This window comes from Paroedura picta, chromosome 13 (genome assembly GCF_049243985.1).
Source record: "Paroedura picta isolate Pp20150507F chromosome 13, Ppicta_v3.0, whole genome shotgun sequence".
NCBI lineage: Eukaryota > Metazoa > Chordata > Lepidosauria > Squamata > Gekkonidae > Paroedura > Paroedura picta.
Window position 1 is genome coordinate 19,300,315 of NC_135381.1, and position 22,159 is coordinate 19,322,473.

Consider the following 22,159-nt stretch of genomic DNA (forward strand, 5'->3'; position numbering starts at 1 on the left):
CTGGTTCAATCCCACACACAATATAGGAAACTCTCAACTACCTGCCCACCCAGTTACCACAATGCTTTCAAGTATAACATTACTATCCTGTCTGTAAGATAACTATGCTCTACTTTGTGGTTCCAGCAGTGTGCTTGATGATAGTTACCTTGCATTGCTATCCTCCATAGCATGCGAAGCCTCTCCTCCAGCTCCCTCGTAGGACATCATACTCTCTTCGTTATCCATACCCATCCGTGTATTCTCTTGAAGGACATGAGGCTGCTTAGGTCGCATCGCACTGGATTCCACATCTGAGTCACTCCCACTTTCACTAAGCTGAATCGCTGTTTTAAAACAACGTCTGAAGGTTAATCATGGCACAACCCAGCAATTACATCTTCTTTCCCCTTGCAATACAGAGAGGTACTATGATATTCACCTCCACTATATCACTTCATCTCATCTCAGCTGTTTATAATTCTTTAAAAGCTTGCTAAATACCACAGATCTGGAAAGACAAGACTAGGGGAAAAATCCTATTTCAATAAAAACAGTAAGTGATTGAGATTGTTATATGTTGAGCAGTCATATTAATGCAGAAATATTAGTATGTGTAAAATGTCATCAAGTCACAGCCAATTTATGGCAATTCAGTAGGGTTTTCAAGGCAAGAGACAAGCAGAGGGGGTTTGCCGTTGTCTGCCTCGGTTTAGCAGCTCTAGACTTGCTTGGTGGTCTCACAACCCAGTACTAAACTAACCAAAGCCAACTCTGCTTAGCTTACAAGATCTGACAAGATCCGGCTACTTTCAGATCAGCCATTCAGATCAGGGCATCAATATTTATTTATGTATTTGATTTATATACTGCCCTCCTAGCAAGCCAGCTCTGGGCAGCGTCCAATAATAAAACAGAACAATAGTACAAGTTAAAAATTAATAACGTTTTAAACCATTAAAACCATATCTATAATGAGCAGCAACACAACTGATGTTATTTCTAGCGCAGTCCTTTTCCATGGGTCTATTTCCAGATTAAGTGGTTATTGTGGGGGGTGTATTTTATAGGGGCCCCCCATTAGATGTGTATGTATGTAAAAAAGTCAATCTGAATTCTAGTACATTATCATTGTTGTATCTGTTACCCACTCTTTTCAGACTCAGGGTGGGGACAACATATTAAAAACATACAAAATAATAAAAAATATATAAATAAATACAATAAATAATTAAAAGCCTAAATTCTAAAAAACAGTTCCACCCATAATTGCCTATTCAGTGGCAAGCAGGAAGGGGAAGAGGAGTCTTATTAGCCCCAAATAATGTGCAGTGCGGGCTTTGATAGAGCCTTTAGGTCTACTCAGCAATGTTACAAGCCTCAACCATAGGCCTTGTGGTACAGCTCTGTTTTACAAACCCTGCAGAACTGCTCAAGGTCCTGCAGGATGCTGTTGTCCTTTGGGAGTTTTCCACCAGGCCAGGGTCAGAGCTGTGACCGGCTGAAGCCAGTCTGATCTTCCAGAGTCACCATTTTCCCCAGGAGCTCAGGGCAGCAGACGTGGCACATTCTACAGTCAATTCCCCATAACAATCCATACCTGTCACTGTATTCAGACATACTGCTTTGTTGCCCCCCCCTTTATGCTGCATCATTTTCTGGGCTGTATGTGCTCTAATTGCAAAATCACTTTATGTGACACAGTATACTGTTTCTATTTCATGGTTCTTTTAAATTTGCATAATCCACCTTTATTGCATTGTCTGTTGTAATTTTTTTGCATTGCCTTTTATAACTCTAATCTACTTTGAGTCTTTACGAGAAAGGCAAACAATAAATGAGGTAAACACAGGCAGAATACAGTAAAGACACAAGCCGCCCTGAAAACCAATACAATAAAATGCCATATTTGACCCTTCTGCACAGTTCTACCAAGTCAAGTTCAGGCCTCTTCTATTTTCAAACCCTCCTAAAATGGAAAGCAAAGGTGTCCTTCAAATCTTCTCTGGAAAGCTAATGACCACTAACTTCCTTCTCAGTCTTAAAAGTCAAAGAGTTACAACTTACACGAGAAAGGGTTATCGCCTTCTTCATCGCTGCCATCGTCATCTTCTCCATCTGACATGAGCAAGTCTTCATAAAGCACACTGGCTTGTGGCTGCTGGGCTGAGCCTTCTTCTTCGTCAGCAAGGTCTCCATCTCCATCTTCCACTTCCTGTCACAGTAAAAGGAGGCAATCGTAAAAGAATGAAGAATGCTGCCAACATACACACAACATGGGGCTCAACCAATGGCATCATTCACCAGCAATGTCAATCTCTTTCTAAAAACTGATGGGTTTGGGTTCTCATTCAGACTGCTGACATCACTCAGAAATGCCCTGCACTGCCACAGCTTCTACCATGATGGCAGAAGTTAACCAACAGACTACAGATGGGATCAAATATACTCACTGGGGCTGGAGTCTTAGGTTTCCCATCCTCATCCTCATCAAACCCTTCAATATCTACGTCAGAGTCTTCCTCGCCCAGCCTACCTCGGCCCTGCCGCATCTGAGTGAGGAACACAGAGACAACACCGTTGAGGAAGACACAAGCACTTATGAGACAAAGGATCTCTCATGCAGGCAGGCCACAATGAAGAAATCCACAATGGATTTGTGGCACGTCCTGCCATTTCCGGGACTGTACATCATTGGTTCTTCCTTTGTCACTCAAATGCCTTTCTATACTCCTCCATTAGAATGCCAGGGTTTCACACTTTCAAGACGAGCACAAAAGCAAGTCATGAGGCTTAAAAAACAGGGGCTCCTATGATACTGTGAACAAACTTCCTCTCCCCAGCCTCACTGCCATCTCTATAGAGACAAAGCTCCCTGGAATGGCACTACCCAGCTTGTCAGTAGAATTGGGGTTCATACTGATATCCCATTAAAGCTGCAAAAGAACACTAGCTTGGTCCAGCAATTGACAGACACAACCCTGTACTTTCTATGTTTGCTTGGTGAGTAGGTAACTCCAGCCACTTCCAGTCACACCACATGTACTCTCACAACATGTTAGAAAAATAATTTATCTATAATTACTCAGGGCATGTTTTCATATTTGCCTTTCTCCCATTTCTCTACCACAAAGGTACCAACATTATGGCTACGCCTCAATCACCAATCGTTCGCCGTTTTTGTGTTGTGCAGATGTCTACAATCCAGTATGAACAAGATAGGAATCCAACAGCTGGTTCACCAGAATACAAGGTTGTTTGGTAAAGTCTTCAGCACAGCCCTGCCAAAGATTTTCATTTAAATGGCTGCTGACCACCCAAGTGCACTGCGGCCTTCTACTCCATACACAGAATAACGTTTTTCTTTTTAGAAATGTTATCCTCTTTCAAGCGTTCATAAAAAGAAAGGAAAATAGAGCCCTTCTCGTTGTAGCAAAATCATTGTTCATTGCCTCCATAGACACCCCAGTTTCTAGCATTTTATCAAATAGTTTGATTTGATGACAAAGTCTTATCTGAGAGCAATTCTAGTACAGCACCATAACTCCCACTTGATTTTAAAAGATGGCGCAAAAAAACTTCACTCTTAATGTTACATTTCCTGTTCCAAGATTTCTGCACAGGTTCTACCACTGACAGGGGAAACTAACCTACTTTTTCCCACCCCAATATTTTCCAGTTATTTTTAGTATACTTCTTGCTTTCTGACCTGCATTCCCCGCTTCTCAGGGGTGGTAGTGGGAGTGTCCATAGCAGACAAATTGCTCTCATCTTGATAGACCGAGGCATCACGGGACATGCTGAGAGAGGTATTGGTGTCATACAGATCTGGGGACTAAAGTACATTTAAAAAAAATCAATCAATTTCTCAGGAATTAATAAGATTGTATGGAGTCTCTTAAGAGATGGTCAAATTGTGGCTGTTTCAGAAATAACAAGACACACTTGTTACATCTGCCTTAATATGACCTAGTTACACAGTAAAACTGTTGCATTCACAACAACCCTGTGATGTAGGCAAAAGACAGTGACTCGCCCAAGAAAACCCATTGAGATGCCTGACTGAGTATACCCTTGTCTGTCTGTTTTGATCAGGCTTTGAACATTAAGATTCATCTTGCGAAGCATAGGTCCAACTTCTCAGAACACTGGTGGAGCACAACAGAAACTGTTGCCCCACTGAGATCAGCAGTGAATAAGGCCTCCATGACATGGGGGGGAAATGGCTTCAAGAAAAAGCCCTAACACAAAAGGCCTCCAATCATTCTGTCTGTAGCAGTAGAAAATAGTAAATCCAGTAGCACTATAAAAACTAAAAAAAAATTGTGGCAGAGTATGAACTTTTGTGAGTCACTGCTCACTTCTTAAGCTACAGTTACAATGTGAATCCATCTGTCCTATATACTGGAAAGTGAATTGATTTCAGAAGCCAAATGACAATAGCAGGTGTGATTGGATTAGGTGTGATATGCAAAGAGGTATTAGGCATGGAGAAATCAGCATTAGTGATGGGACAAGAATCTAGGTCTCAATTCAAATGGATGCATTGCCTTGAACTTTGTTACCAGATGCAATCTAGCCGTATCTCTTTCTAATCTCCCTTTGAAATTCCTTTGGAAGATAACGGCTACTTTTAGGCCAGCAACTGAATGTCCTGAAAGGTTAAAATGTTCCTCCACTGGTTTTTGAATGCTGTGGTTTCTGATGTCCATTAATTCTTTGTTGAAGTGACTGGCCAAAGTAGAAGGTGAAAGGGCACTGCTGACGTGTGATGGCATAAAGGATATTAGAGAGTGAGCAGGAGTATAAACATGAGATGGTATAGCTGAGAGTGAGCAGGAGTATAAACATGAGATGGTATAGCTGATGTTGCTTGGGCCACTGATGGTGTTATGCAAGGAACTGCAGAAACTGGTTCATCCCCAGCTGGCCTACATGCAGTTTCCTCAGGAAGGGATCCTCTGATCCACTAAGGCTACACACACAAAGATGAACTGCCATGCTCATTTCCTCACTGTATTATAAAAGACACATACGATTTATCATCAAGGAGCAAAGATATAGGGCCCCTCTCTTGTCATACAGAAGGTCCCACGTTCAATCTCCAACAAATCCAGTTAAAAGAATCAGGTGATTCAAAAGACTTCCATCTAAGATTTTGGACAGCCTTTGTCAACCTAAGGAGACAATACTGTTTTTTGATAGACTAATGGTCTAATTTAGTATAAGACACTTGAATTTCTGTATTCAAGCAGAGGTCTCTGCTCATAAAACAGAAATGATTATTTGGATAAAGTGCAACACTCTACCACCTATGAGCACACCTGGTCTCATCCTTCCTCTAGCTTTTCAACCATCCCCCAGCCAAAATAGAATTAAGTTCCTGGGGAGGATCCAGCTAATAGATTCCTGTTGCTAACATGGATTTCTAGCACAAAAACAAACAAAACCCCCTTAGTAGACTTCAGTACAAGGAAACATACAGCAACTCTCAACACAAGAAAAGTGAAGGAGAATATGGCAGACTGCATCTGCCAAACCCCACCCAGCTCAACATCTTGTAACATGGGAAGACGGCTAGGAAATGGAAGACTGAAGAGCTACCTGGCTTAGTAACATAAATGATTCTGTGAACAGGAATTAAAGCTGAACAACAAAGGTCTGTCAGTCTTGATTCAGTGGAAAGCCCTAAACTTAAAGCCTAGGTTGCCCTTTGGACAAATCAGCAAAGCAAACAAGTCAAACCCACTCAAGATAGAAGGAGTCTGTACTCTTTAAAAGGTTCTTAAAATATCTACAGAAGTTTTCACCAGTTGCAGGAAAGACTACATGAGAAGAAAACAGCAACAAAGTCTTGGAAAACAAGCACATGGCAGAATTCTGGCACAGTGGAGGAGAAAAAGCATCACATAACCATATGCTCAGATGAGACGAGAAGTCACAAAAGGTGTTTGGAGGTGCAGTTACAGAGACCAAACAGGGCACTGTTAAGTGGCTTAGTAAGCATGCAATGCATCTTCTTGAAAACACACAATCAGTTTACTGGTGGAACATACAGATAGGATTTAACAAGAAAGGAGAGCCTTAGTTTTTCTGGTGAAAAAAGTATTTCCACATTCCAAAGCAGCTCCACAGTTCTTAAGGTCCCATCCATTAAGAAAAGCTCTGGCTCACCTGAGGTGTGTAGGGTCCAGGTGTCATGGGGTCAAGGCTTTCCAGATCCGCCTCCTCCAATGCTGCTTCCTTTGCAGTAGAGATATCCCTCTCAAGCTGTGTTAAATGCTCATCATACTAAGAAATCAAAACAGAAGCATTTAGTGGGATTGCTAACCACTGGAAAAAGCTATGGGCAGGTTCAGTACATATATACCCACCAGACAGCTCTCCGCTCTGCCAATGCAAGCAGGCTGATGATACCTGGCCTGAGAGTGATGTGCTTGGCCTAAACCAGGGCCAGGTCATTTTTGATCCTGTCCCCCAACCTGGAAGACCTGTAGGCCCTACAGAAACTGCCACAGTTCTGAAGGGCCTGCAAACTGTCAGGCATTTGGCTGAGGCAAATGAGCACACAGAACACTATCCAAAGGGCCCTCTGCTGTAACCTTCTCCCACCCTAGACAAAGAAAGGAGCTGCTCAGTTAGCAACTTGGCAGCTACAGTAATCTGAAGCCTTTTTAAGGGATTTAATGTTGTTAAATGGTTTTATTATTATAATTTGCTGCCAAAAGGGGCAGTTATAGAACTTTAATAAATGCATGCATGCATGCATACATGCACACACACATGTACAGGGCCACTCACCTCCGCCAGGGTCTGGTAACAGATATTTACTATTTCTTGAGCTGTTTTTGTGTACTGGCTATCAGGCCCTGAAATGAAAATCTCTCCTTAGCACCAGATAAAGACCTGAACAAAGCCATCCTACCCTCTGCTCATATTCCTTTAAGTCAAATGGCAACCTATACAGCACAGAGCAAGTAACATTTCTCACCATTGTATTTGATACTGTTGGTAAGGATCAGGTTCACGTCATCCAGAAAGATTTCACGGTTCTGATACTTGTGTTTAGAGATATTCTAGAATGAATAAATAGGAGATAACTGTGAAACGCTAGGGAAATTTGAAGGATCAAAGACCCCAGCACACCTTCTTCTCTGTATCCCATAACCTCCCACCTGTGAAAGTCCTCACCATTCCTACTGAAATGTTCAACAGAACTCAAACGGTGGTTTCAGAACCAATGCACCCATTTGCATGTTTGTTCCCTTACAATGCAATCCTAAGGAGGGCACTGAGGGAGCTGACTAGGGAAGATGTCAAGAGTTATGCTGGCACAGTACAGTGCCACCCCACCATACTTGGCCACACATCAGCCACCCAGGGCATAGATCCCTGCACCAGCAAGAAACTAGTCAGACCAGGAGGTCATGGCAGGGAGTGGTTGACCCCTTTAGCTGTTTCAACACAGAAGCAAGCCCCCTCCCCCTGTCAGCAGCATAAAGTTAGCCTTGGTAAGCAAGGGTGGGGAACACATACCTGCTTCCTCATTCCTCTTGCATGAAGCCAGGTGCTGCCCCACCTCCCTCAATCAAGCCCAGCACACTTTTCATGTGAGGGCAGCATTAGCCACACCCTTCTGATACAATGGCCCTTTGTCATGCAATTATAAAAGATACTAGGAAAGTTTCACAGGCATTGTCTTGGGGAGGGGGTTATCTCCCCATGGCCCCAGAGAGGTGGCAACTTAAGTCCTCAGACTTTTCCAGGATTTGCAGTTCAATAAAGGTTAAGTTATGCCACAACCATGTCTCTGTCTGATTCCAACTGCAGAACAAGAGTTCCTCTCCCCTCCCACTCCATCTGTGACTCCTTCATGTGATGACCAAAGACAAATACAGTAGGAAGGGCTCTGACCCAGGAATGTTTATACCTTTTCAGCTCAATGAGCACACACACACCTCTCTTTAGGTACAGAGCACTATAAGATGCCATATGAAGCAAAATTGCTGCACCTTTGTATTACTCACCTTGCGAATGGTCTCCAGGTCCATTGGGCTGACAATGACTTTGTGGTAGTCTGGCACAAATTTTTTGTTAACTGGGTGATGAAATGGCCAAGACTGAAATTAAACAGTAGCACATGAGAAGCTAGCTAAGAACCGGCACTTTCAGACTAAATGCACCCCAGATCAAGCCACCAGGGGATGTCGGTATGCTTTTTTACAACATTCAGTAAAGCCAGGACAAACATTCCTTGGCAGTATCTGCAAGCAAATTCCAGTGTATGGATCTGTTATGTATCCTTAACAAAAGTTAAATAGACTCCAGTATCAAGATATTATTTTACTAAGATGTTTTCTCTCACCTTCCAAATGCTATTATCTGAAAGGTGGCCAACAAAACCAACTTAAAGGAACTAATACAACCCAAATTTCAACAGAAAAATCAGCTCAATGGATCAGACTAAGAGCAACTTAAGAGCAAAAATAGCAGACATTGTAGAGGTTCCTGGTCATTTATCAGCATCTATTAAGTGGAGTCGCACAAGGATGTAGACACTTGAGCAAAATCCAAAGAAGGAGCTCAAATAGTCAAAAGACGGCCACAGCAAGAGCCAGACACTTAATAATAAGGAAAGAAGCATCTCTCAATTATACAATTTGGTGCTACAAAAAAACCCACCTTCCCACAGGCACACTTACATCAGGAACAGCCATCATCTTCTGGGTAACAATATTGTCCAGAATAAAGGAAAAGGCCACTTGGTCATCATCATCCAAGAGGGGGTTAATGGCCTTCTCCAAACGAGCCAGTTTATCTTCCTTCTGAAATAAAGCCGCTTTAGAATAACTCCCTGAAATTGCCCATTTGGCTGCATGCTACCATTTGGGCTGCTACAGTCCCTAGCTGATATTTTTATACCTTCAGTGCTCAACTTGGTTTTCCAGCCAGTGCTCATTCTTCATACCATGTTCCCCTACTGCTTAACTTCCCGGCTATTTTAGTTGGTTCTATATAAGCTGTACACTGCTCAACAAAGTAGCCTTATATTTTACACGTGTCCAACTTTTGAAAAAGTTTAAAAAAAAAATAAACCTTGAAAATATTACTCTCTTCTTTACCCTTTTCTTTATACCCCTCTTTTCTTTACCCTTGCACTCCCCACAACAGGCACCTTGTGAGGTAGGTGAGGCTGAGAGAGTTCTGAAAGAACTGTGACTAGCAGAAAGTCACCCAGCAGGCTTCATGTGGAGGAATGGGGAATCAAACCCAGCTGCCACAAACTACATTAGGCTGGCTCTCAGACAAAGCACAGTACATACTGGTTTTAATTTCCACTGTAGTTATAAGTTGCAAGCAAGATGATATTCCACCATCGAGTTCTGCCACTTATAAGGAAATAATTTAAAAACCCTAAAACCCAGCTCTGTGATCTCTATCATTAAATTGTAGTTTTTGAGACTGTAAGCAATGTGTGATCAACTGCATTCAGCTTCTGATGCTCTTCCAGAATCCTTCTCTAGTCCTTCTGGAGGCACAATGTGCACTGGTCCTCAGAAAATTACCAGTATCCTTCCAAAACAGCATTCATAATCTGTTTGGAAATCTATTGGGAGGCACCCAGATGTCTGTGAAAAACAAGATGTACGCTACAAAGAGCAAAGAAAAGTTCAACTCAGCCCTAAATATCCCGTACTGAAAAGCCCCAACATTACAGACTTCTGAGTTGGCCTAGCACCCTCCCCTTTTTGGCTGGCCCAAGACTTGCCTCTTTCAACCTTTGATCACAGAGGTCCAACATCGACTGAGAGATCTGCGTCAGAGAGTGCTTTGGTCCTGCAAAGAAATATCCATGGTGGGATAGAGGCATTCCAACGTAAGGATCCATAGCTGACATGATAGACTTCTGTAACTTGCTCTACATGGGCCTTCCCTTGTCTCTGACCTGGAAATTGCAGTTGGTGCAGAATATGGCTGTGAAGGACCTCATGAGATCATCTTGGAGGGCCCATGTCCAGTCTATGCTGAGGCAACTGCATTGGTTACCAATTAGCTTCCGGATCAGGTTCAAGGTTTTGGTTCTTAGCTTTAAGGCCATCTGCGGCCTGGGCCCTGCATATGAGGGACCACTTGTCTCCTTATGCCCCCCCCCACAGGGCTCTGCGGGTATGAATCTGCTGATTGTCCCCAGCCCCTGGGAGGCATGCCTGCCCTTGACCAGGACCAGGACTTCCTCAGCACCGACCTGGCACCGACCTGGTGGAATGAGCTCCCAGAAGAGCTGAGGGCTCTGACAGAGCTGTCAATGTTCTGCAGGGCCTGTAAGATGGCGCTCTTCCACCAGAGCAGGAAGATTGGATCCCTCTTTATAAAGGCCCCTGTAGAGCCATAGTGTCTGGTCAACTGGGCAGGGTCACCTCTCCCAAAGATGATGGTAGATACACCAAACTGGCTCTCAAAATGATCATATTGTGTTGGCAGTTAAGATTTAAATATATATGCTGCTACTTTTATATCGGTTTAATGTTGTGAACTGTCTTGAAGGCGCTACTGGGTAGCAAGGAGGAACGTATGATCTACATTTGTTCTAGAGACAGACTAGTCTTTTTTCCCACATTCAAACACCTGAAACTAAACACTCGCTGCAGTTCAGGCACTTATGTGGGTCTCTTATGTCAATATTATTCCAGCAGCAGCTTGAAACTAATCCCAGCAAAAACAAGACAGGAAACAAAGAGGGAAAGGGTCCCAGAGAGTCACTGAGAACCCGGTGAAAAGTGAGTGAATGACTCTCAAGGCAAGGCTCAGTCTATGTGCTTCACAGTTGAAGAAGAGTGAGTGAGATGCTTGAAAACTATTCAGAGAAAGATGCAAGGCTTCTCAGCATATTGAGACAAAAAGAAGGAACTAAAGAGAGCAGATTTTGGCGGATGAGAAATACTTAAGCCAGGGGTAGTCAAACTGCGGCCCTCCAGATGTCCATGGACTACAATTCCCAGGAGCCCTTGCCAGCATTCGCCAGCGAATGCTGGCAAGGGCTCCTGGGAATTGTAGTCCATGGACATCTGGAGGGCCGCAGTTTGACTACCCCTGACTTAAGCCATCAAGGAAGCGGACACCTTATCCTAATGAGAGCAAGGTAAGAGCTAGGTGGGCACAAGGACTGCGAGAGGAATGCCCTTAATATTTGGCAGCCTTACAAATGAACACTTAACATACCCACAAGCCCAGTCACCCCCATTCCTCCCCTCAACTACCTCATCCCCCGCTTCTCTTTTTTCTGTGCACCCAGAGAAAGCAAAGAGCCCTGGTTCCAGCTGTTCCTATCAATTGAGGATGAGGATTTTGCTATTTCTATAGTTTTACTGTGAGTCATCCCCAACATGGGAGAGAGGAAAAATATATATCACAAAAGCACATACCATTGTACGTTGCACTGTTCTTCACAATCAGCTCCACATGTTCTCGGAACTCCTCGCGAGATGGGTAGAGGCGTTTGCGGACATTCTCCCGCAGCGTCTGCAGGTCCATGGGCTTTGTGATGATTTTGTAATAATCTTTGACAACCTTCCCATTCACAGGTTGGTGGAAGGGGTATGTCTGAGGAAAAGAAGAGGAACTTCTATGGCGTTAACAATATTTTTAATCTTGTTCTTCAGCCAAACATTGATAGCCTCATTGATGGCAGCTAGAGGCCAGAAGGAAAAGGGATGACTCTCAATTGGAGATGAATCCAGGCATGGTGGAAGAGGCTCCTGCCTGCTTCTATTCCCTCCTCCCTCTTGATTCAAAGCCAAGGTGCTCATGCAATTACCCAGAGTTCGTTGCACAGTCTGTATGTTGTAAACGGTATATGGTAATCACTGATATTTTGGCTAACACACTTTATTCATAAGTTAGATGGTGAATCCCCTTAGAGCAGGGGTAGTCAACCTGTGGTCCTCCAGATGTTCGTGGACTACAATTCCCATGAGTCCCTGCCAGCCTTTTCTGGCAGGGGCTCATGGGAATTGTAGTCCACGAACATCTGGAGGACCACAGGTTGACTACCCTTGCCTTAGAGGACAGCAAGTTCCTTATAATTTTTGGTAAAATGTTTGCATGGTTGGATTATGGTGGGATATACTGGTGAGGTTCTGTGTGGCACATGAACCTCTTCTTAGATCTGGGAATATAGTGTTGGATCTAGCCAGGGTTCAACTTTCAGGAAACATGAACAAAATCTGTAAATCAGAACATATGATTACTGGGAAAGAAAATATGGAAATTCACTAAGGCTAATGAGCTAGCAAAAAACATCTTATATAACTTGTTACAGAAACTTGCCCTCAAAATTCCAACTACGAGATTTGGGAGGTAGCTTTAGCTGAGAAGAATCAAGGATTCCTTAAAGTTCTTCAGAGATCTGGCCAGCATAGAACTCTATATGCCCACAGAAACCAAGGCCAAAGGTCACAGGCCCAAGAACTTACATTGGGGAGATCTCGCATCTCATTGATGATGCCTTCTAGGACAGAGGACAGTGTTACCATGGGGTCTGTTCGTCGCCGGTGGATGGATTTATGAGGTCGCTGAAAAGACACATACAGCACAAGGTTCACACATGCTGAACCATCAAGCTCATTAATACTTGTGAAAAGGCATGTCTGAGGGTCCACTGTTTCTTTACAGCTTTTAAAGGTATTCCCTGTGCAAGCACCAGGTCATGTCTGACCCTTGGGGTGACGCCCTCTAGCGTTTTCATGGCAGACTCAATACGGGGTGGTTTGCCAGTGCCTTCCCCAGTCATTACCGTTTTACCCCCAGCAAGCTGGGTACTCATTTCACCGACCTCGGAAGGATGGAAGGCTGAGTCAACCTTGAGCCGGCTGTTGGGATCGAACTCCCAGCCTCATGGGCAGACAGCTTCAGACAGCATTTCTGCTGCCTTACCACTCTGCGCCACAAGAAGCTCTTACAGCTTTTGCTCCTATGCAATTAACTCCAACCTTGATAGAGGTTTAACATGAACCAGGACCTACAGTGGTCTGCAAGATTGAGAGCAAGGGAAAGTGCAATAGATGACTGAAGGGCTTACATTTAAGTAGTCACAGTGAACAGTAGTTCCAACACGCCGTTTCTTCTTTGGTGGAAGCTGCTGTTTCGGAAATTTTAGAACCAATGACTTCCTGCGAACTTCATCCGCACTTTACGTGAAAACACAGGAGAGAGAGATTCACTGCAATTTCTATAATACTCTGGGTGAGACTGAGTTGAACACAAACTCCAGAGCAACCCCACATATTTATGGGACTTTTGTAGAAGACATATGCGTTGTCCTGCCATCATGATCCCCGGGACTCAACCACCAAATGGTATTCTTAAAGAGATCCTCACTGAACTAACCATCCCAATAGCATCATGAGAAGTTATTATTCTTTGCATTTTACAGATGGACTACCAGGGCTGAAAGATTATCTGCCCCCAAAAGTACCCAACAATGATTTATGGCTAAGATGGGATTTCAACCCAGGCTGAAGCCCAGTGATTTTTGTCCATGGGATGCTGGCACCCCTCCTCACCTCTCAATCAGTTGTTTCCCCAAGACAATCTTGGTCCCTTCCACTTTGATTAGCTCCTCATTATCATTGGGAATGACAGTCTTCTCCAGTTCCTCTTCCTGCTCCTCTGTCATAGCCACAGGATTGGATGGCGGAGCATTAGTTTGGTAGTAAAGAGGGCAGAATTTATTGGTTCTCATATGCCCAATGGCACCGCAAGCACCACATTTTAACTGCAGAAAAGACAGAATGAACTAAGGATCAAAGCTTGCACCACAGAAGTAATAGTTCCCAAGCAATAGGAGAGCGGCACAAATGCTAGCAAAAAAATTAACACCAGGATTGGAAATGGAGATATTTTGGTACAAAGCACCAGCTGTACTGACAAGCCATTCATTCCCACGGGTACTTCTAGTTAAAAGTGATTTTTAAATGTTGAACATAAAAATCTGAAATAAAGATTAGTCTTTGAGGAGCTGTGGATCATTATTTTGGAAGGACAGCCTAACGATCACGATTGAGGCAACTGTCATTCAAATTGAGCTAATTAATACTTGTTTACTTGCATAATTTATACTATTTCTCCTTTGGGAGAGGAAAGGAAAGATGTCAGTCCTTGAAGTTCTGCCCACCTGAAAACAGGCTTGGTCCCTTCTGAGACTTTAAGAGCAAAAAAAAGAAAAAAAAAGACAAAACCATTTGAAATCTACAGGTCAAAACTGTCCATATTCAGGCTGGCTGAGTACCCAATCACTTCTGCTCAGGGGAAGGCTTGTAGTCGAGTGGCAAAATATTACGTTTGGCTGCAGAAAGCCTCAGGTTCAATCCCTGACAGCATGTTTTCCAGTAAAAGGATTTCAGATGGCAGGAAAAACCTTGAGACCTGAGATGGTTGTTCCTAGCCATTACTGAGCTAGATGGACTTGATACATTCTTGTTTACCTTCAAATCCGGTCGTTCTTTCATCTTCTTGGGCTTTTTTTCAGGAGGACCCTTCAGCTTCTCCTTCTCTTGGTTTCGTTTAAGCCTCCTCAGCTGCTCCTGTATCCGGCGCCTCTCCTTCCGCATCTCCTCCCGATGCTGTTCGTCAAAAAGGGCAAACTTCCGGCTGGAAAACAAAGATCTCCATACGTGTTTAACTGCCCAATCCCAGTCCAGCTTCCAGTGGTGTTAATTTGCCCTGCATGCCAGTGTTTCTCACCAGCCAACATTCATTCCCCAGGGATAAGCCACAATAAAAGAATGAACCCTTCAAACCAATTCAAGATGTTACTGTGTAAGTGCAATGAGCAAATCCTTTAAAATCACAGAAAAGTATCTGGCTACATCAGCCAACCACGAGCTCCAGACAGAGATGGACATGAAGTGCTAAAGGAGTAGTCTTTAGGGAATCTCTTCTTCCTACATCTCTCCTCTCCTGGAGGCGGTTCCACTACAATAACTTACCATCTCTTAACAAGGAAAGGAAATAAAGCACAGAGCCCTTACATGAACTCTTCATCTTTGGTGGTCCGTATCCTGCTGTACGCGTCAATGACTGAGGGCTTTCGGACTGTCTCACATCTTACATATTCCTTCCCATCCTCATCACGAAATGTGCGGTAGATTTTTAGACGTCGGCCAGTGGCAGAGGAGTTGAGACTGGTCACTGAGGCGGTGTCATCATCTTTATGAGAGCCTGCCAGGTTGCTGGGAGTAGAGGCTGCAAGGGCAACACAGCAGAGTTTTCTCAGTGGAAACCCAAAGCACAAAGATGGCCACATCTCCCAGATCCTACTTCACAGTGCTCATGCAGGCCTCAGCTCAAGACTTTCAGGAAACTCAGCTGCAAGGGGCGACAGATATCGCTTTTATTTACATCCAACCAGGCAGCTTTTCTAGATGTCATTCAGCACTTAAGATGGTCTATGTCTTGTTCATTTACCACTTGTATTTGTGGCTACTTCTGTTCCACTCCCTAAGTTTTCCCTCTCTGCAACTGTCAATGCCCACTCTATGGATCTCCCCTTCATTTACAGTTTGCTAATTAATCCACTACTCATTGACAATCATGCAGAACTGAATGCTAGAAATGCCCACCTAAAAAGCTTAAGTCGGGGCCTATTGTACCTTCCTCCCTGGCACGGGCTGCCCTCACCTGGCAGCTAAACACTCACACAGTCCTCTCTTGTCCCGTCTGTCTTTCTTGGTCCTTTCCTTGTCATTGCCACTGTCTTCCCCAAGAAGCATCCTCTGTAGCTCCTTCCTCTCTTGCTCCTCCCTTTCACGGGACAGTTGGGAGCTGGTCTTCTTGTTCTGAAGCATGTTTTCTATATTCTTCCCCATCTCCTCAAAATCACTGTCCTCAGCAGAGCTGCTGTCTGTGTCGGTTGATAGGATTTCAGTCGATTCCAGGACCCTGAAACAGGGATAGTCACAAATCAGTGGATTAGTTCACAGGACAAAGGCCATAAACACAGGAATGAAAGGATGAGCAGGCAAGCACCAAGCCAGGGTTCCAAGGATTTACATGCAGCCTTTGAGCTCCCCTGCAACAAATTCACATAAGCACCTCAAGCCATTGTCTCTTTGGGAAATAGACTTCTCTTGCTAGTTTGGTATCTCTCACTCCTTTAACCCTAGAGTCAACAGTCTCATTTGGAAGAGAAAATTAGGGAATATGTATTTTAAATAAGCAAGAAAACCTTCCTGATCAATCCACTTTTTGGAGGATCATTAATGTAACTTCTCCTATACTCCCCTGGGTTCAGGAAAAGTGCAAGTTATTTAAAAAACAGAACAAGAATGTTTACTCATTATAAAAAAGAATCGCATCTACTTCCCTATCAAATCCTAGCATCCACTTGTTCCTGTTACCTAAAACATCTTAAATTGTATATAGAAAATACATCCTCATTTGGACTTCCAAGTGTCATCAGTGGGAGGGAATTGTACAGTTGTGGAGAAGATAATAAAGTGGTCTCCCAACATGCCCTGAGTGTCAGAAAGTGGTCATGGTTGGTAAGTGACCAAGACTGCACAAAGAGGAAGGTGTCCCCTAGGTCTGTGCAACCTCAGCCATTCCCCAATTGCAAAGCCAAAATGTTGTAGCTAGAAGCATCCAGAGTTTAAACTTTAAAGGCCAGAACTCACTTGTTTTGCAAGTCAAAGATGCGCTGGCACTCTTCTTTGTACCTCTCCTGATGTTCTGCCACAGAAAAGCGGGAGCCACGGGCAAATTTGCTCATAGGCCCCTCACCTGAGCGAGCCTGCTCTGTGGACATCGTGCGAACGACATCGATCACCTCCCAGCGGGAAAGTTTCTTAATCTAAGGAATAAGAGATTTGTTCACTGCAAAAGGCTGCTGACATTGCTCCAGCAGAAGGGTGGGTCTATGTGTTTCTGTCCATACTCACCTCCTCTTCGGGTACCCCAAACTTGCGAAGAAGCTGTTTTGCATTTTTTAGAGACAAGCGCCGGAGATCAGCATCTGTTCCGGTCACCGTCTTCTTAACGGGTTGTGGCTCCTTGTCATCCTGCTTGAATAAGAGCAACAGGGTCCCATTTAATGGCCTGGATGAAGATCCTCAGTGAGGAACTCTGGCCCTTTCTATGATTCTACAAGTGGACACCCCTGAGGAGGCACTTGTGATGTCTAGACTCCTCTTTGCCTTAACACACATGAAGCTGTCTTATAGTGAAATGAGATCATTAGTCCACCTAAGTCAGTATGTCTACTCAGACTGGCAGGTGCTCTCCAAGGCCACATGAAGAGGTCTTTCACACTGCTTTAACTTTTCCATGGGTGATGTCTGGGACTGAACCTAGCACTTTCTACATGCCAAGCAGATGCTTTTCCATTGAGCTACAGCCCCGCCCCCCTCTTGCCTATCACTAATTGGTAGCAGCATGCCCTTTATTAATTGCTCAGGAAGAGCTGCAAACTAGGCCCTCTTTCACACATTCCCAACCTGGACCACTCGCCTACCTTCTGTTGTGTTGGTTTGTTGGGGATCTTTACATAGGAGAATCCTTCTCCACACCCAGTGGGATCTGCCACTCCGGTCACTTCCAGGAGACATTTACCCTTCATTGCTGCTATGAAGGCCCGAGTGGTGTTCCAGGGGGCTGTGCGCACCTAAGGAGGAGGTGAAGAAAAAAAACCACAATGCTTCAGACACACTCGTCTTGCCCATTCAAATCCTAAATCAAACCATTGCCCTGCATGGTTTGGCCTCTACCTCATCATCTATCTTCATCTGGAAATCTTCCTCGTTTTCTTCTTCGGGAGCAAAAAAAGATTTCTCCCCATAGCCTGCATCCTGCAAAACAACAGACAAAATAATCAATTTGCTATGTTGCTCAACCAATTCAAGAGGACTGGAACAGCTTAGTTCACACAGGATTTATGCATCAAAGAGCGTCCATCAGCACTTTCACTCAGGAAGAGACTTCTGCCCATCAATCCATTAAGATGCTAAAACATTTTACCTATTAGAGAACAATAACCCCAAAGCTGCTCACAGCTGTCTTCTTCAGAGCTTACTCAACTCCTTTACTACCCTCCTAGGAGCCTCTTGTGGCGCAGAGTGGTAAGCAGCAGAAATGCTGTCTGAAGCGATGTCCATGAGGTTGGGAGTTCGATCCCAGCAGCCAGCTCAAGGTTGACTCAGCTTTCCATCCTTCAGAGGTCGGTAAATGAGTACCCAGCTTGCTGGGGGGTAAACGGTAATGACTGGGGAAGGCACTGGCAAACCACCCTGTATTGTCTGCTATGAAAACGCTAGAGGGCATCACCCCAAGGGTCAGACATGACTTGGTGCTTGCACAGGCGATACCTTTACCTTTAGGAAAACACACAAGAGTTTCATGAAGCTGTTTTCCCTATCTAAGAAGACAAAAATGGTTCTGTGGCTATGAAAGCCAGATCAGATGCCAAATGTATAGCATCTTGGCGGAGAACTACCAACTTTAAGCAACAAAGAGATGGTCGTCCACTCAAGCCTTTCTGATCACTGAGCCTTGAAGCACACACCATCTGTATGAATGGGCTAAAGTCTGCCTGCCCTATTCATTTAACTGTAATACAAAGCACCTTGGTCTGAAAAGGAACTCCATCCAACTTGTGTTCTCAGTTCTAGTATTTTTAACATTAAGCATTCTAGTGAAAACACAATGTCCCTTGGAAGTAAGGCTTTGATGCTGCTGCTACCTTGCAAAGACTAAAAAGAGAATTCTCTTATTCTATAGCCTAAGTGTGCAAGGAGCAGGACCTTTGCAGGTGCTCCAAATTGGCCGATGCCTGGCTGACAAGGCACCTCTAGGTATGCCTGTTAACGGACATATTTACCTGGAAAGGTGATCATGATCAGTAGTCTATCATCACCACAAATCCTCCTGCTGATGGGGCTGCAGGATTGAGTCAGCCTGGTGGTTTTTAAGCATCTTGCACAGCACTAACATGACTTCTAGAGCCGGGGAAGCCATATATCATATAGATTTCATTGTTTATAGCCAAGGCCATTACACTTAAAATCAATATCTGATAAGACAATAAAGCAGTATAGAAAAGGTACAGAAATCAATCAGATCCCAGTAAATACCAACCACTAAAAGGCTAAAAATATTAACTCTCTGCTAGGGTAAGTTTGGCTCGAATTTTCCTTGCCACTAGTACAAACAATGACACATTACACCTAAGCAAAAGATTCGTATCTAACAGATAAACCAATTTATCTGTGCAGCCAGTGATGTCAATGAACCACACAAGTTCACCTTCAAGCGTTGCTCTGCTGAGATCATACTATAGTAGGCACAACACTGCTCAGGTGACACCATGGCTCGAATCTCCTCTTCAGTTGGCAATCGGAAATCTGGCTTCAGAACCCACCAGTTGGAATCCATTCCTGAAACAAGCAACAGCCTCCACTGAGCCACTCTAGCCATGCCAGTAAATGCTGCCTCCCTCCCTCCCTCCTTCCCTCCCTCCCTCCTAGCCATGTTGGTTTGAAACAACAGAACAAAGATTGAGTCCAGTAGCATCTTTAAGACCAACAATCTTTAACCAAGATAATGCTGGGATTGTGTGCAGATGTTTCACATTCTTCTGGATTGGCCCTCAGTGGGGGATATACCAATGGGGAAAGGGCACCCCCCCACTGAGGGCCAATTGAGAGGTTTCTCCATCCTCCTACAACCTCCTCCTCCTCACTTCCACTTCTGGGCACTGAGAGCTGGGCAGAAGAACTGCCAGCTGCTCTTCAAGCGAGACGCCCAAGGTTAGCAAATGTATCAGGCATCCTGGCAATGCTTCGCCATGGACACAGTGCAGGCCATGGTAGCCCAGCCCCTGTCCAAGTAGCAGACACAGTTGAAGTGAATGTTGAATCCAAAGAGGACATTTAATACAGATTTAGTTATCCCAAAATATTTTTTTGAATTACCCTTCTTTACTAACATGGTAGTGAAATCCCCCCCACACACACACACCATACTCTTGAAGACTAAATGTGATGCACTACACTGTGCATGGCTTCTCTGATCGCTGGTCTTTCAAAGCCATTTCCATTATACTGACTTGGAGCAGCATGAGAGGCTCAACTGTTTTGGAACTGTTCTCTTTCACATCAAGAAGCTATTTCTTACAGGAATTTTTGTACCCACGTAAAAATAGATTAGAGCACACATTGTGGCAAGATGTACACATGTATCAATTGTGGGGTATCTTTTAACATAAGCAAGTGGGAAAGGAGGGTGTCACTTTTCATGCACTGTACAGGAAAAAAAAGGAAATATAAGTGCAAGCAATTTCCTGGAGGCAAGGAAGAGGGTATCTTCAGTAAATTTCTATGCCCTGGCTCACTGTACTGAGCTAATGCTTACCTGTGCGCTTGAAGTCTGCACAGAGCTTCAGCCGCTTCCGAATACTGCTCTCGGAGTGGGAAGGAAAGGCTTTCTTGATGTCTTCCATGCGAATCCTCCGTGGTCGGTCTCTGCTCTTCCAGAACAAGCGGTAGATGAAGACCTAATAGGGAAGCCAAAAGGAAAGCTGAGACACGAACACACTACAATCATGAGGCTGGATGGGACCCACCCAACTCGAAGGCAGACATCCCTGTGCCTTTTCTGTTTCAATGTCTGTGCCTTCCCAACCCAAGGAATAGTTCAGTAAACATCAGTCTATCAGCCTGAAGGAAGTGAGCCATGCTACACAACTGGGCAAGACAAATACTCTGAACCTTCAAGCCACTTTCAACTTGTGAATCTCATCCAGCAAATTAACACAAAACCTGATATTAGAAGCAAAGTTATTTCTAGTGTATGATGTAAGCAATCTAGGTAGCTTCTTTTCCCACCCTGGCTAGGTAAGGCAGAAAGAAATAAATAGCACCTCTGTATGAACAAACAGCAGAAGTTTGGAAAAGGATCAGAACTGGCCAGTTGGCATAATTCTCCAAGGAGGAGCAATGCCTTGCCTTAGTTTGACAAGCTCTGCCTGTTCAGGGACTGGGAAGAGTAACCTGATCTTAGGGAACTGCAGCTTGTGTAATTCCACCCCCCACAACAAACCTGTAGGAAGTCTCGAATATGAGTATTGGCTCGTTTGGAGTTGGGACCAGGAACTTCAAAGAGACAACACTCCTGGCCAACCACGAAGATGTCCACCAGCTCCCGGACGTAGTACCCTTGCCGTGTCCGGATAATTAGGAAGTCTGTTTCAGGCATCTTGTGCAGATAGATTGGTGCCCGGAAGAGATTGTTTTCAAATGCCTGAGATGAGAGAAGTGGCCATGCTAATCAAAGACACCAATAACATGCAAACAGCCAAGTCTTTCAATGCTAAAGAAGTCCACTTTTTGTTGTTGCAGTGCCTTGGAATACCCCTCCCTTTTTGTCAATAGCATTAACCACAGCATTAAACTTACAGAGCAACTGAGGCAAGGCAGCCAGCCAGAAGACTAGACAGGAGACTTTCCATGTATTTAAACTCTGGCTCCAAGCTATTCATCTTGGTATTGGTCAAGGACTGTAATAAATGACTGACTGACTGCTATTTATCTTCCCTGCACGCAAAACAATAATGGACTTGTGACTGAGAGCACTGGTTTGCTGCTAGAGGTCACAACATGCAAAGGATCTCCTGCAAGTTAATCTGTATAGGCCTGACAGATCAAATGGGAGGATAAGTCAATTCTACAGGGTTTCACTATGGATGGAAAAACAGTTGGATGCCAACAGTTACACCCAATTCATCACAGTACATTCTACTGTTTCTCTACCTCACTCCAGTTCTCTAGGACTGCAAGGAGGAGGAAATGGCCACAAAGCAGAGTTCAAACTAAAATCATTCATTACAGAAGCCCCACGGACACAGAACTACAAATGAACCCTGACAGAGCTAAAACAGTCCGGCAAGGCCTGCAAAAAGGAGCTCTTCCGCCAGGCATTTGTTTGAGGCCAGGCACAACCAACAACATCTGCAGGGCTCCGCCCCCTTCCCTCTCTCCCCAGAAATCCATCAAGGCATTCTGCTCCTGGATCTGTTTGTATTATTACTGTTTAATGTAATTCTGTTACCCTGTTATCATCAGTTGGTAATACTAATGTTATAGTTATTTATATGTATGGTTCTTTGTATAGTTCTCAGTTCCATGTAAAC

General features: G+C 44.1%; 1 protein-coding gene across 8 annotated transcripts in view; it reads right to left on the reverse strand.

The window, feature by feature from the left end:
• TAF1 (TATA-box binding protein associated factor 1) overlaps positions 1–22,159 on the reverse strand; it is a 33,589-nt gene that overhangs the window by 1,568 nt on the left and 9,862 nt on the right. For 2 of the 8 annotated variants that reach the window (XM_077307888.1, XM_077307886.1), the window contains exons 16-39: positions 21,070–21,270; positions 20,383–20,524; positions 19,276–19,406; positions 17,742–17,822; positions 17,489–17,638; positions 16,917–17,039; positions 16,653–16,828; positions 15,677–15,918; positions 15,009–15,222; positions 14,463–14,628; positions 13,542–13,753; positions 13,058–13,166; positions 12,453–12,551; positions 11,403–11,580; positions 9,749–9,816; positions 8,682–8,804; positions 8,007–8,099; positions 6,971–7,055; positions 6,781–6,848; positions 6,154–6,270; positions 3,689–3,814; positions 2,433–2,531; positions 2,047–2,194; positions 149–326 (exon numbers count right to left, since the gene is read on the reverse strand). In XM_077307888.1, coding sequence (XP_077164003.1) covers positions 149–326; positions 2,047–2,194; positions 2,433–2,531; positions 3,689–3,814; positions 6,154–6,270; positions 6,781–6,848; positions 6,971–7,055; positions 8,007–8,099; positions 8,682–8,804; positions 9,749–9,816; positions 11,403–11,580; positions 12,453–12,551; positions 13,058–13,166; positions 13,542–13,753; positions 14,463–14,628; positions 15,009–15,222; positions 15,677–15,918; positions 16,653–16,828; positions 16,917–17,039; positions 17,489–17,638; positions 17,742–17,822; positions 19,276–19,406; positions 20,383–20,524; positions 21,070–21,270 — 3,329 coding nt within the window. The remainder of the gene's footprint in view (positions 1–148; positions 327–2,046; positions 2,195–2,432; positions 2,532–3,688; positions 3,815–6,153; positions 6,271–6,780; positions 6,849–6,970; positions 7,056–8,006; positions 8,100–8,681; positions 8,805–9,748; positions 9,817–11,402; positions 11,581–12,452; positions 12,552–13,057; positions 13,167–13,541; positions 13,754–14,462; positions 14,629–15,008; positions 15,223–15,676; positions 15,919–16,652; positions 16,829–16,916; positions 17,040–17,488; positions 17,639–17,741; positions 17,823–19,275; positions 19,407–20,382; positions 20,525–21,069; positions 21,271–22,159) is intronic. The other 6 variants (XM_077307887.1, XM_077307892.1, XM_077307894.1 and 3 more) reach the window with 6 other exon arrangements.